Source organism: Myotis daubentonii, chromosome 20, assembly GCF_963259705.1.
Source record: "Myotis daubentonii chromosome 20, mMyoDau2.1, whole genome shotgun sequence".
In the NCBI taxonomy this organism is placed as follows: domain Eukaryota; kingdom Metazoa; phylum Chordata; class Mammalia; order Chiroptera; family Vespertilionidae; genus Myotis; species Myotis daubentonii.
The window spans coordinates 3,433,988-3,448,252 of NC_081859.1; the positions used below are offsets into that span (position 1 = coordinate 3,433,988).

Below are 14,265 nucleotides of genomic sequence, written 5' to 3' on the forward strand. Positions count from 1 at the left end.
CCCGGTCAGGGCACCTGCCAGGGTTGCCAGCTTGATCCCCAGCCAATCAATGATTCTCATCATTGATGTTTCCATCTCTCCCTCTCCCTTCCTCTCTGAAACCAATAAAATAAAAACTCTTTAAAAGAACACCCTCACCTATTCCTTTAAAGCAGCTCATCTGGCCGTCAGTTCTCCACGTTTCCTTTACCTGGTCGGGTTCCTGAGGGACGTTTCACTGGGTATAGAATTCTGAGTTGACAGTTACTTGCTTTCAGCACTTTGCATGTGCCATGTCCTCCTGGCCTCCTTAGATGAACAAACTCACTGTCATTTGAAACGTCCTTTCACTGTAGGTAATCTTTCCTTTTCTCTAGTTGCGTTCACATGCCCTTTGGTTTTCAACCGTTTGCGATGGTCCTGGGGGGCTGGGATGTCTCCCATTCACTCCGCTTGCTCGGCGGTTTCCGCCATCAGGTTTGGGCCGCAGGTTCTGTGGGTGTCGGTTCCCATGTCAGTTCAGCTTTCAGAGCCCAGTGCTGTGGAGATCAGTCCCAGGTGTCCCCCAGGGGGTCAGCCCAGAGGCCAGCTCAGGCCTCCTGGGTTTGCTATGCTAATCAGGACCAGCTCCACGGGTGAAAGGTGTGAGCAGGTGAGCGGGGCAGGGGCGAACCTGGGTCCACAGATAAACTTGGTGGAGTTACTTTCCTGAGCTCTTCCCTCTCTGCACTACCTGCTGGTTCCTTGAGACTCCCCGTTACTGGGCCTTCAGCCCCCAAATGCCCACTTTTGTCACTGAGCCATGGCCTTCAGAGAATAAAAAATCACATGTCTCAGCCTCACCCTCTTCAGTGAAGGAAGTTCCTGCCTCGGACCTGGGCTCCTGCAGGCTCCCCTTGGCAGCCGCGGGGTGAGCTGGGGGCTCCCGCACGAAACACAGAGGAAAAGGAGAGAGAAAGGGGCGCCCCCCCTCCTCTCGCTGAGTGTTCACAGCTCCTTTCTGTCCCTCAATCAGACTTCGCCACAACCCGGCACCTCTGTGCCCACTTCTGCACTGAATTCAGGCTGGGAGATACCAAGCCATTTTTTAAGAAGATTTTTTTAATTATTAATACTTTTTAAAATATGTTTATTGGTTTCAGAGAGGAAGGGAGAGGGAGAGAGATAGAAATATCCATGATGAGAGAGAATCATGGATTGGCTGCCTCCTGCACGCCCCACAGGAGGGATCGAGCCCGCAACATGTCCGGGAATCGAACCGTGACCTCCTGGTTCATAGATCAACGCTCAACCACTGAGCCACGGATTGTTCGACTCAACACCCGTAGAAAGTATCGAACGCATCTTGCTAAACCTTTCTCTGATGACACACCCATCGAGGAGTCGATGTGACCGCACGTGTTCAGCCGCGGACGTGCTCACCAGAACCCGTCCCCACAAAGCAGAATTCCCAGCGGGTCACAGTCACTCACTTTATTCACATTTTTTTCCAAGTCACTGCGATATTAAATAGAAGCAAAAAGCAATACATGGATCTTAGAAAAGGCAGCCCCCACGCCCAGGGCCTGAGCGGTGAGACCGGAAGCGCCCGGGCGCTGTTCCCGCGGAATGGTACTGAACGCAGTGCTCACACTGAACTTACCACACGGGGAGTTTTGCTAATTATTATTATTCTTTTACTCCAAAAAGAAGCTTCTACTGTCTTCCTTCAGGTGTCCTGCCTGAACGAACACCTTCATCCGGGTGTTCCCACCTCATACTAGCGGGCTGGCGGGGACAGATTGGGCCGGAAACCTCCACGCAGCTCCTGGCACAGAATTCGCTATGAAGCACACACACCCTGACCCCCAAGAACCCCCACTTCCTCCGATTGCACAAACACCCACTTCTCATGCTAACTTCCTGAAGTGGCCGGCTCACACTTCCCGGGACCACTTTTAAAATATCGAACGATCGCAACACAATCCCAGGGGCCTTCTGCGTCAGGCGTTAGCGGTTTGGTCCCCAACCAACGCAGAACCAGGCTTTAGCAACCGTAGCACCATTTTAAATCGAGTCCAGTGACGTGTAAAATGATCCACTCAACCATTTTTTGACCAAAGCCGTCAACAAGAAAAGTCTTTATTTCTAACAAAGCCTTCACCTCGCTCCCTCTTCACCAGTAATACTTCGGAATGTTTTAAGGATCAGGCACTGTAACCCTCCACATATAAAATCTCTGCCCAGGAGAGCATTATCAATTTAAAGGAGAGAAATACCCTAGAGGTTGTTTGGTTTTTTTTTTAAACCTACAAATTGTGCAGTATTCTGGTTTTGTGGTTTTGTTTTAATATATTATTTTTATTGATTTCAGAGAGGAAGGGAGAGGGAGAGAGAGAGAAACATCCATGATGAGAGAGAATCATGGATCGGCTGCCTCCTGCACACCCCCTACTGGGGATCGAGCCTGCAACCGGGAATGGAACAGTGACCTCCTGGTTCACAGGTCAACGCTCAACCATTGAGCCACACTGGCCGGGCCAGTATTCTGTTTTGGATGTTATGGTTTCCAATAACCCAAACAGCCACCATTCTCCCAGGGGACTGAGTTACCTGAGTTTCCCCAGCATAAAAGTAACAAAGCTATCTAATATTAATAAAAGGCCTGAGGCCGAAACACCATAACGCTGTAACGACCAAAGACTGGCCGGGTGGGCGGGGCTGCGTGATTTCGCGCGCTGGGCTTCTAGTTACATATAAAGTGGCATAAATAAGCGCCCACTATAAGATGAGCCATTAAGAGAATTCCTTTATAAACTTTTAAAAATGTTTCTATGTGCTTAGGAATTTTACGGGGAGGGTGGCACCCACATACCCAGAGGTACTGAGTCGTCTTTCAGGTTTTTTAAAACAAATAAAAAGAATGAATTCCATTTTACTTCTCATTCACCTAGGTCTTGTGAAGCCTTTGACTTCTCTTAATAACAGTAACACAGAAACTTGGCAAATTGTTTTAATTCCGAGCTTAAAGCCAACATTTTGAAAGTCTATGTAGCAATGATTTTATTCCATCGTTTAAATATCCCTGGATTCTCGAGCAGTTTCAAACTTTGCACCATGAAAGGGGATTTTTCACTACCTGCTTGTTTTGCAAGTCCGCCCAAGACTTAAAGAACGTGATTACATATTCGTTTCTAGACCATCAAATCGTTACAACTTAAAACATTTCATAGGCTCAAAAGTTAATTTGAAACCTTAATGACTTGGACACAGGAGGGGGTCTCACAATTCATTTGTGTGAATCTACTCATTGTTCATGCACATTAAAATTACTTTAAAAATCTTGGTCATTTGTCCTTTATTTAAAAAAGGGGGGGGGGGAGCCCTAGCTGGTTTGTCTCAGTGGATAGAGCGTCGGCCTGTGGACTGAAGGGTACGGGGGTTTAATTCCGGTCAAGGGCATGTACCTCGGTTGCAGGCTCCTCTCCGGCCAGGGCCCTGGTCAGGGCATGTGCAGGAAGCAACCAATTGATGTCTCTCTCACATCGATGTTTCTCTCTGTCCTTCCCTGTCCCTTCCACTCTCCCTAAAAATCAGTGGGAAAATATCCTGGGGTGAGGAGAAGGCGGGAAATGGCCAGTATCGCCCTCTGGGTTTTCCCAGATCGACCCCTGGGCTGTCAGGAGTAAGCACATTAAATACGAGTGTTTCCTAAAGGAAGGGGTGTGGCTTATTGAAAGCCTGGAAGAAGCTGGGTCTCTTAAAAAAAATAAAAGTTTTTATTAATTTCAGAGAGGAAGGGAGAGGGAGAGAGAGAGACAGACATCCATGATGAGAGAGAACCATGGATCGGCTGCCTCCTGCACGCCCCACACAGGGGATGGAGCCTGCAACTGGGAATCAAACTGTGACCTTCTGGTTCATAGGTCGATGCTCACCCACTGAGCCACACTGGCCGGACGGGAAGCTGGGTTTCTAAGGCAGTCTGTCGGGGTGCGGGTGGGGAGTTGGGGGGGGGTGGGAGGGATCTCTTCCCTAAGATTGTCAGTTGCAACGTAAGCACTTGGGCGGAATGGCTAACCCCGAACCCGGACAGCAGGGGGTGGCTTGACCATCAGCGACACTGCACCGACCACACTGATTCCCTTCCCAGTCCTTGCAGGGTCTCAGGGCTTTAGCGGCCACAGCAAGAGCGACCAGCACCCCTCGCAGGGCCGCGCCGGACCCCAGCGAGCCTCCTCCTGTTCAATTCACCCCTCACCGAGCAGGAGCGCGCTCCGCCCGGTGACTCCCCTCAAAACGCCCCACACCAGCTTCAAAGTCTTTTTAAAAAAATAAATAAAAGCTCCTGGCCCTTCCGTAGGAGTTTCCAAAGCTTAACACCGTTGTCAGTCGACATCATGTGAAGTTTTTTGTGGAATAAGACACACGTGTGTTCTAACGAGCGAGCATCATCCTATAAAGGCCCAGAGGAGAGAAGTACCAGGGAAACGCTCCACCTCGCACCCAACACCAGCTTCGCCTCCACACCCTCCCGGCGCCCGGCTGGCCAGGCACCCGTCTCCCCTCGCCCACGGGATTCAGCACCCATCCTTCCCGTAGACCCTCCGCCGGGTGGGAACCAGGGTTTCCTAAAACCACTCTTTCTTCCCCAAAAGCAAGTGGACTGAGAGACGGAGCCCTTCATTCCCGCACAGCCTCCCACGGGCACCCACACACCGTTCTGCATGAGGCCTGCTGGCTAGGAATGGATTCCAACCGGAGCCTGAATGTGCCATGGTCACGCTTCGCCATCGGTGAGGTCCGTGGAGGGAAAAGTCTAGGAGTTCGGGGTGGCGGGCATCCCAAAGGGCACCTGACGGCCCCTCACCCCCCACTAGCAAGCAAGACCGGCTCCGTTTACTCCCTGGGATTCCAGGCCATCCTGAATGCCACGCCCACGGTCACGGGAGAGAGGGGTCCGCCTCTAGGAAAATCTCACAATAAAAAAGCAAATCGACACGACGGTCTGACTCCCAGGACACGCCAGCGTCCGCTCCGCACCCTGGCACGCATCTGACCTGCGAAATGACAGGTGCCCACGCGGTGGCTTGAGGACAGAGGACGCTCCCCGAGCCCAGGAAACTCATCGCGATCACAGCCGCCTGAGGTGCTGAACCGAAACACGACGCAGGTTCCCGCTGCGTGACACGCGGATCCACGTTCCTGCCGAGACTCCCGGGGACGTGACACTGGCTCACGCAGCGGCGCGCCTGGACCGTGAGTCTGATGCTGACGACGGGAGGATCTACCGTGGAATCCGGAAAAGCTGTTCAGGCCGGGACGAACTCCCGGGAAAAAATACCGAGTCTGAAGCATCTCTAGCCATTTTAAAGGCATTGGGTGTCGATGTCTGAAAAGGTTAAGATGCTTTGAGACGAAGCCCGCACAGGGAGAGCAAAGACGGAAGGCGTTATCTTCGTCAAGAAGCAAACGTCGATGGCTTCGCGGTCGCCTGCTGCCCAGGCCGGGGCCCGGGGCGCCCCCAGAGGGCAGCATCTTTAGGGAACCCCCTAAGGAACCTGGCACCAGGGGCTGGTTTCTCACACCCACATCCTGGTCCTTCTGATGTTGGCGGTTTGGATAGTTTGTTCTCTTTTATTGGTGCTTCTCAGGGAGGCGGTGACGGCGGCCTCCCCGCTCACGCGCGGGCCGAGTAGCATCGCATGTACTCCGTGACCCACGGGCTCTCCGAGGCGGCCGGCTTGGCCCTCCTGCTCTTCTCCACGTCCACCGAGTGCGCCCGCTGCCTCTGAGCCACCAGCCGCCTCTTTTCCACCTGCCTTCTGTTCTTGGCCCGTAGCGCCGACTCGTGAATCTAAGGAGAGTTCATAAAGGAAAAGGAGAAATAACGTCAGCGGCTTTTTGAACGGATTTGCAAGGATATCTGAATGTTTAATATTTAAATTTTAAATATTTAATATTTGCAAGGATAACTTAAGTGGCTTTGGAACTGATTTGTGCTCTGCCGGTGTGGCTCAGTGGTTGAGCATCATTGGACCCACCAACCAAGAGGTCCCCAATTCGGTTCCCAGTCAGGGCACATGCCTGGGCTATAGGCTCGATCCCCACTGGGGGGCGTGCAGGAGGCAGCCAATCTATGTTTCTCTCTCATCGATATTTTTATCTATCCCTCTCCCTTCCTCTCTAAAAATCAACAACATATTTTTTTTTAAATAATATTTACAATGAGGTCGCCAGAAGCGGGCAGAGGCACCCCCCCCCCGCCCCAGTCTCAGCACAGAAGTCAGTCCCCCTGGCCTCCGTGACGTGTCCACGCACCTGAAAATGTCCACTGGACTGACCTCCACACATAAATGGTGAGCCGCCCACTGGCATGAGTCTCTAGAAATGGGCTCTGGAAAATTACTGGATCCGCTTAGCATTCAGCATGGGCACATATTCCATTAAAGGACTTGAAATGTTTTACAGCAAAACAGTAAAAAAGAAAAAAAAAATCCTCCGGGGATTTTGCCACCTCGGACATTTGATGCCACAGATAAACCTGGTTAAACCTCACCCCAGGGACCGGCCGGTCTTTGTTAAACCCCAGCTCCGTTGTCTCAAATATCCCTCTAGCTCACGCCATCTGCCAGGGTTTAGAAGGCTGTTCGGTAAAAGTGTGATTAGGGCATTTAATCAGAATTCAAACCTTCTGCGCTTTCTCCTTCTGCTTCTTTTTTTTTAATATATTTTTTTATTTATTTCAAAAGGAGAGGGAGGGAGAGAAATATCAATGATGAGAGAGAATCATGGATCGGCTGCCTCCTGCACGCCTCCTACTGGGGATCGAGCCCACAACCCGGGCCTGTGCCCTTGACTGGAACCGAACCCGGGACCCTTCAGTCCGCAGGCCGATGCTCTATCCACTGAGCCACACCGGCCAGGGCTCCTTCTGCTCCCTTCCACTCATTCCTTGCTTCAGGCTGCAGTCATAATGTGAACCTGGGTCACTGCTTTGTGGCTCTGCACGCGCGGGCCCTCCCCTCTGACACGCTCTCAGGACATGGAACAGGAGCAAGGCCTCAGGTGGGGGAGCAAGAGGCACCCCGTGTCTGAGCAGCGGAAACACCACCCACCATTCGCATCCATTCCCAGGAGCAAAGAGCAACCTCAAGGACAAACCAGTGACAAAGGAGCCGAGGGGACACCAGGCAGCACAGCCGAAGGGCCTGGCGACCTCCCCAGGCGCCCGCGGCCAATCCGACGGGCAGCCGCCAGCCCTGTGTGCCCCTCTCCACACCCCCTGGACTCCACCCACTTGTCCCAGGCTCCTGCTGTAAACCCTTGTAGGCACCCCCGGCCTATTAGGATGGCCCGGCCAGTGTGGCTCAGTGGTTGAGCGTTGACCTATGAACCAGAAGGTCACGGTTGGATTCCCGATCAGGACACACGCCCGGGTTTTGGGCTCGATCCCCGGTGTGGGGCGTGCAGGAGGCAGCCGATCAGTGATTCTCTCTCATCATGGATGTTTCCATCTCTCTCTCCCTCTCCCTTCCTCTCTGACATCAATAAAGATATATTTAAAAAATAAAAATAAATAGTAAAACACTTAGGATGGAGGACCCAGCGCACTGTCGCTCCAAGGAGCACATCTGTGCCTTCCCTTCCCCCTCCCCCTCCCTCCAAGGGGAAGTCGAGAGAGAGAGAGAGAGAGAGAGAGAGAGAGAGAGAGAGAGAGAGAGAACACACACGCACGCACCTCGTGCACGGGCGCGGAAGCACAGACGTTGTGTGTTCTTTGGCTCCCTGTGTCCGTCCGGCGCTCCCCCCACCCGTACAGGGCAAAGGGATGCTTGTTTTCTCTCGTTTTACTTGACGATCTCTGAGGACTTCGGAGCGCTTTCCTGCTTCCTCTGGCGAACAAGGCGCTGGGGTGCTGGCGCGGTTTGGTGCCGCCGGGCAGGCGGCCCGTGCCCGTCCCTGCCGCTCCGATCTCCTCTTCAGGCTTCTCCTTCACGCCTTTTCCTGGCGACGCTTTTTCTACGAGAAGACAACACAAGAGGAAGACGCTTTAAAATCAGGGTTGCGAACAGTTCCTTTAACTCAGCGGTTCTCAACCTGTGCGTCGCGACCCCTTTAGGGGTCGAACGACCCTTTCACAGGGGTCGCCTAAGACCATCAGAAAACACATCTATAATGACATATTGTTTTTGCGATGAATCGCTATGCTTTAATGATGTTCCATTTGTCACAATGAAATTGGGGGTCACCACAGCATGAGGAACTGTATTAGAGGGTCGCGGCCTTAGTAAGGTTGAGAACCGCCGCTTTAACTAGTTGGGCTTCAGGATACATTATGCTTCACTGAGTCAGGAGCGTGTTCACCGATCCCTCCATTCGCATGTTCCGCTTAAAGCAGAAATGCACAAACAAGCAAGTGTGACTCCTTTCAAACCAGCGGCCCCATTTTTACCTTATTTTACTTTGTTTTTCTTTTAAAGAATAGTTTATTGATTTTGAGAGAGAGAGAGGGAGAAGAGAGAAACATTGATGAGAGTGAACCATCCATTGGCTGCCTCCTGCACGCCCCCGACTGGGGACCGAGCCAGCCACCCTGGCACGTGCCCTGACCGGGAATCGAACCGGCAACCTTGCCGTGCCTGAGACGATGCCCAACCAGCTGAGCCACACCGACCAGGGCCGACCCCATTTTTAAATCAACAACGAACGAAGCAAGGCTGAGCCAAGCCTATTCAAAGGCAGCTACTGTCACTCAGATTCTGAGACGAAATATTAAAAGTAAGACATCTCTTCCCGGGGTGGCATGGCTCAGAGGATGAGCGTTGACCTGTGAACCAGGAGGTCACGGTTTGATTCCCAGTTAGGGTATGTGCCCCTGTTGCGGGCTCCATCCCCAGCAGGGGGCGTGCAGGAGGCAGCCGATCCATGATGCTCTCTTCATTGATATTTCTCTCTCTCTCACACCCTCTCTCCCTTCCTCTCTGAAATCAATTTCAATTTTTTTAAGTCAAGGATCTCTTCAGCCGAAGGGCTTTCTCCAAACTCCCAAGACAAATCCCCGGCCTCGATGCCCGGCTCCCGGGAGAACCCGGATTTGTGAGGGTCACCCAGCAGCTGCAGGGGTTCGTTTTTAAGTCACTCAACTCGAGCTCCCGGCTCCCATCACTCCAGATGTTCCACGCTCTGGACAAGGCTGCGTGTGGCTCTACACGCTCCCAGGAAGAGGTAGCTGGTGACCTCAACCCGACAGGCCCATCACAATAGGCTGTGGTTTCCATGGTTACCCACCTGGTGCACAGCCCCACTGCCCCAGGGTGAAGAGCTACAGACGTGGGAGCCGTGTGTTAAGGGGCTGGCCCTCCACTTGCATCAGAAATGCCCCCGTGACCACAGGCCACACGTCCGTCCCCCATGCTGTCGGCAGAGCCGGGACCGGTGGGACGGCCTGCCCGCCCCCCGGTGAACACTCCAAAGCACGACCATCTCCCCTCATGGCCTTTCGTGGTTCTGCCGTCATCGCTGTTTATAAACCCCCTGTTTTGGGTAAAGGCTGTGTTGTCCTGTTTTGTGTAAACCCTTTGTGAGCCTTCGTTCCCTGGCAGCCTACACTTCCCTCCAAATAAAGGCTCCTCTGCATCCAGACCACGCCTCCCAGTCGTGGGTCTGAAGCAGGGGTCCTCATGCAAATACAAATACTGTATTTGTTCCCGTTTTGTTTTTTTACTTCAAAATAAGATATGTGCAGTGTGCATAGGAATTAGTTCATAGTTTTTTTTTAAACTATAGTCCGGCCCTCCAGCGGTCTGAGGGACAGTGAACTGGCCCCCTGTTTAAAAAGTTTGAGGACCCCTGGTCTGAAGGGTACCCCCTGCTCTGGAGGCTCCAGAATTGGGTGCTGGTGAGGATTTGCTGGATTGCTCTTCCCAAATCTCTTTGCCTTTTAAAGACATACTCTTCTTCCTTACCACTTTCACTTGCTTCTGTCCACATTCCCTTTTATAATATTTATATATTTTTTTAATTGATTTCAGAGAGGAAGGGAGAGAGAGATAGAAACATCCACGATGAGAGAGAATCATGGATCAGCTGCCTCCTGCACACGCCCCACACGGGATAGAGCCCACAACCCGGGCATGTGCCCTCACCGGGAATCGAACCCTGACCTCCTGGTTCACAGGTGGACGCTCAACCCACTGAACCACACCAGCCGGGCTCCGTGTTCCCTCTAAAGTACAGTGAGCCCTGCATGGGCAGTCCAACTCAGGGGCCTTGATAGATCACCTGTCATGCCTATCGACAATGACCTTGACTCTACCAAAGTGAACATCCAACTAAGTAATTCAGAAATAGAGAGAGAGAGAGAGAGAGAGAGAGAGAGAGAGAGAGAGAACAACGCAAGAAACCTCCCCAGAATTACAAAACACTAGTTCCACTAGAAGAGAGAAGACGCCAAAAGTTTCCCAAGCTGGGGAGGTGCTGTCTACAACAGAACAAGGATCAGACTGAGCCGAAACTGTGCCGGCAACATCACAAGTTCCACCCCCGCCCGGAGATGCCTCCAGATACTGAGACAACTCCTTCCAACCCAGAGTTCCCTGCCCGGCCACCACCTTGCTGAACTGTGAGGGCAGAAGAGGGCCATCCTTCCACATGCAAGGTCTCGGAACACTAACCTCTCACACCGCCTTTCTCAGGGAGCTACCAGGAGGGGCTCAGCCAGGAAAGAAGATGCCGGGGAAGCCACACAACGTGGCTCCCACCCGGCCAGAAGGCCAGGAGTCCCGGGGCGGTGGCCACGGGCCCTCCCCAGGCACCACCCGGCAGCCGCCGCCAAGAGCAGCCACCGGGCCAGATGGAAGTGGGTCAGAGGCCCTGGGAGGGACGGCCGGCGATGGCCTGAGCGATAGTGAACCTGACGCGCTGGCTGGATTGTGAAAGAAACAAGAGGGATCATGGCAAACAATGTAGGGCAGCTTTTTTTTTTTTTAATCCTCACCCGAGGATATTTTTCCATTGGTTTTTAGAGAGAGTAAAAGAGAGAGGGAAAGACTGAGAGAAACATCGATGGGTTGCCTCCTGCACGCGCCCCGACCAGGGCCCGGGCCGGGGAGGGGCCTGCCACCAGGGTACGTGCCGTTGACTAGAATCGAACCTGGGACTCTTTGGTCCACAGGCCGACGCTCTATTCACTGAGCCACACCAGCCAGGGCAATGTAGGGCAGCTCTGAGCCACACTTGCACAGGCACAAAAGTGTAGATACTCATCATGAAGCGAATAAACGCCATGATGCCTGTATGTAGAGGGTGTAGCAACGGGCCGTGTGTATGGGTTAGGACAGAGGTAAGAAGAGAGCCAATAAATAATGTTAAAAACTTAAAGAACTCAGGACACACACACACACACACACACACACAAATAAATAAATAAACTCAGGCTGTGTCAGTGAAAGCAACGCTACTTGAAGTCACAGAAATCAACACCAAAGGAAAATCCAGAGGAGTCAGGAGTGGTCCGGAAGGAACAGGCAGTTGGTATGTGTGTGGCGGGAGCGGCTCTGTCTTTGTAATAAGGCGTATCTATATATCTATATATATAAAAGCCCAGCAACTGAACGGGCAGAACCACCAGCCACTAGGATGCACACTTGCTGAGGCCAACCAGCTGATGCGGCCCCATCAGCGCCCGCACCCTGATCAGGGGCGGCTGGCAGCCAACCTCCTGAGTTCCCTCCCCCCAGCCCCACCCCGAATGGGCCCACATCTGACAGGGCCGGTGGACCCCACACCGGGCCTCTAGTAGAACTATATGATTCTGTGTGTATATGTGGCTTGAGTGAAAACAAGAATTACATGTTTATGTTTTACAGAAACCCAAGAGTGCTCATCATTCTAGTATATAAAACCGCCCACTGCCCAGCTGACATAACTCAGTGGTTGAGCATCGACCTATGAACCAGGAGGTCAGGGTTGGATTCCCGGTCAAGGGCACAGGCCCCGGGTTGCAGGCCCCATCCCCAGTGTGGGGTGTGCAGGAGGCAGCTGATCGATGATTCTCATCATTGATGTTTCTCTCTCTCTCTCTCTCCCTCTCCCTTCTGGTCTGAAATCAATAAAAACCTATTTTTTAAAATGATGGTGCTACCTGACTGTTTTGCACCTTGAAGGAGAAAAATACATATTCTGAGGCCAGTGGCCGGAAGGGTGCTGCGCTCTGTCAACTGCAGTTCTTTTTCTCGCTAGACGAGCCTCTTTAAACCCAGGCACCACCTTAGAGGGCGGCAGGAGGCACCGCTGGCTACTGTATCCCAGGGGTTCAACCTGGCCCTTACCACCGGCGAGCATCCCCCGGCCCCCGCCCCCCCAAATCCCGCCTCCTGGGCTGAGTCCCCAACTCTGCAGCCTCTGGGCAGGAAAGAAGAGGAAGGGCCAGGGCTGAGACAGCAGAGGCGCAGCTGCCCCCCAGGGGCCATGTCCCAGCTACTGCTGTGAGCGAGGGAAGCGGAGGGGACCCCGCGCCCGCCAGGCCCTCGCCCCGCCCCCCCCGCCCGCGTGACGTCACACTCTGCGTAAACAAATGCAAACTCCTCCTGGGCCCAGGTCCCGGGGTTCACTCCCCAACACAGCAGCTCCATTCTCAAGGGCCCGGTGGGTCTCAGCCTCCTGGAGTCGCCTTTGAGCCTCCGACCAAAGCTGGGCTCTTCTCGTTTTTAAAAAAATGGGGGCTTAGGAATACACGGGTGGGGGTTCGCGGGCTCCCTAAGGGCCCCTGGCCCTCGCTGCTGGCTGGAGCCCCGATTAGGGAAGTAAGGGGGGGAAGGGAGCGGAGGGGGGACGGAGGCGGGTTGACATCTGCCTTATATTGTCTAGGGGGGCGGACGCCCCGTTCGTTAAGGGGATAAAGCAGCCCCGGCCGGTGTGGCTCAGTGGGTAGAGCGTCGGCCTGTGGACCATTAGGGTCCCGGGTTCGAATCCGGTCCAGGGCAGGTACCTCGGGTGCAGGATCCTCCCCGGGCCCGGGCCCTGGTCGGGGCGCATGCAGGAGACCCCCCCATCGGTGTTTCCCTCGGTCCCTCCCTCCCCCTGCCCCTCACGCCGCGAGCAACGGGCCGAGGGGGCACCTCCATCCTCTGAGCACCATCCCACCCCCCCTCCGCCCCCCCCGGTACCTGGCACAGACGTGTCCTCCGCGTCCCCGGCCTCCGCGTCCCCGGCCTCCGCGTCCCCGGCTTCCGCGGCCTTCGCGGCCGGCTCCTCCTGGGACCCGCGCGCCCGCTGGGCCGGCCCCTCCGCGGGCGGCGGCGGCGAGGCCGAGGCGCACCGGGGCGCGGGGCTCCCGGCGCCCGACGACGCCGAGGACCCCGAGTCGTCCGAGGAGCCCGCGGGGCGCCAGGCGTCCCAGAGCCAGGGCGCGTGCGCCTGCTCCAGCAGCCGGCGGCCGCGGCGGTAGTGCAGCAGCTCCCGGTAGCAGGGCGCGTACTCGGCCCAGCGCGGGTCCCGGTAGCGCTTCATGTACTCGCTCTTCACGCCGCGGCCCGGGGACATGGCGCCGCCGCCCGCCCGCCTCGGGGCCCGCCGAACCCGCCGCCGCCGCCGCCTGCGAAAGCCGGGACACGACACAGAGGCGCGTCCTGCCGCTCCGGCCGCCGGGCCCGCCGCGACATTTAAATCCGAGCCCCGCCCGGACGGGCAGACGGGCCGACGGGGTGGGGCGCGGGAGGCGGGACTAGGGGCGGGGCTCGGGGCGGGAGGGGGCGCGGTGCAAAGAGGGGCGGGGCTAGGCCTGGGGGCGTGGTAGGGCGGGGATAGGGGCGTGACTGGAGGCTGGACTAGGGGCGGGGCTGGGTGGGGCGGGGCTAGGGGCGGGGCGCGGGCTAAGGAGGGGCGGGGCTAGGGCGCGGAGCAGACAGGGGCGCGGGGATGCGGGGCGGGGGAGGCGCGGAGGGGCGCGGGGTACAGGAGAGGCGGGGCGGGGGGAGAGGAGAGGCGGGGCGCGGCGCGGGAGTGGGCGGCCAGCTTCGGGGGGGCGGGGTCCTGGGGGCACCTGCTGGCGAGGCGTCTCCCCCGCCCCCAGGTCCTGGGAGCCTCGGTGGGGAGAGGGCGGAGCGGCCCGGGCTGCGGGAGGGGGGTCACCCGGGAAGGCGACTGGGCAGCGTGGGAGCCAGGACTGAGGGCGGGGCGGGGCCCGAGGGCGGCGGGAGCGGGGAGGGTGGGGGAGGAGGAGGCCGAGGAGCCGTGGACGCGAGCGCGGGGCCGGGAGGGGGGTTCCCGGGAGCGGGGGGAGGGGGGGTCCCGCGGCCCCTGAGC

General features: G+C 55.8%; 1 protein-coding gene across 2 annotated transcripts; it reads right to left on the bottom strand.

Annotated features, from left to right (window-relative positions):
- Window positions 1-1,127: 1,127 nt before the first annotated feature.
- Window positions 1,128-13,657, bottom strand: CCSAP (centriole, cilia and spindle associated protein). Of its 2 annotated transcripts, none has more exons than XM_059677421.1 (3): window positions 13,128-13,657; window positions 7,700-7,974; window positions 1,128-5,815 (listed from the first exon to the last, which is right to left on the bottom strand). In XM_059677421.1, the coding sequence occupies exons 1-3, from the start codon at window positions 13,501-13,503 to the stop codon at window positions 5,639-5,641; spliced, it is 828 nt and encodes a 275-aa protein (XP_059533404.1). In that variant the 5' UTR covers window positions 13,504-13,657; the 3' UTR covers window positions 1,128-5,638. The 2 variants fall into 2 exon arrangements, with proteins under 2 accessions (XP_059533404.1, XP_059533402.1); XM_059677419.1 differs by having other exon boundaries at window positions 7,700-7,980; window positions 13,128-13,656.
- Between the last annotated feature and the right edge of the window lie 608 nt (window positions 13,658-14,265).

What these genes read in the sequence shown, in the direction of transcription:
- CCSAP (XM_059677419.1), bottom strand. Translation starts at nt 13,503, where the DNA reads ATGTCCCCGGGCCGCGGCGTGAAGAGCGAGTACATGAAGCGCTACCGG. An exon ending in GGAGGACACGTCTGTGCCAG is followed by an intron (nt 7,981 to 13,127) that starts GTACCGGGGGGG and finishes GTCTTCTCGTAG; the next exon opens with AAAAAGCGTCGCCAGGAAAA. An exon ending in CTTCCGCGCCCGTGCACGAG is followed by an intron (nt 5,816 to 7,699) that starts GTGCGTGCGTGT and finishes AACTCTCCTTAG; the next exon opens with ATTCACGAGTCGGCGCTACG.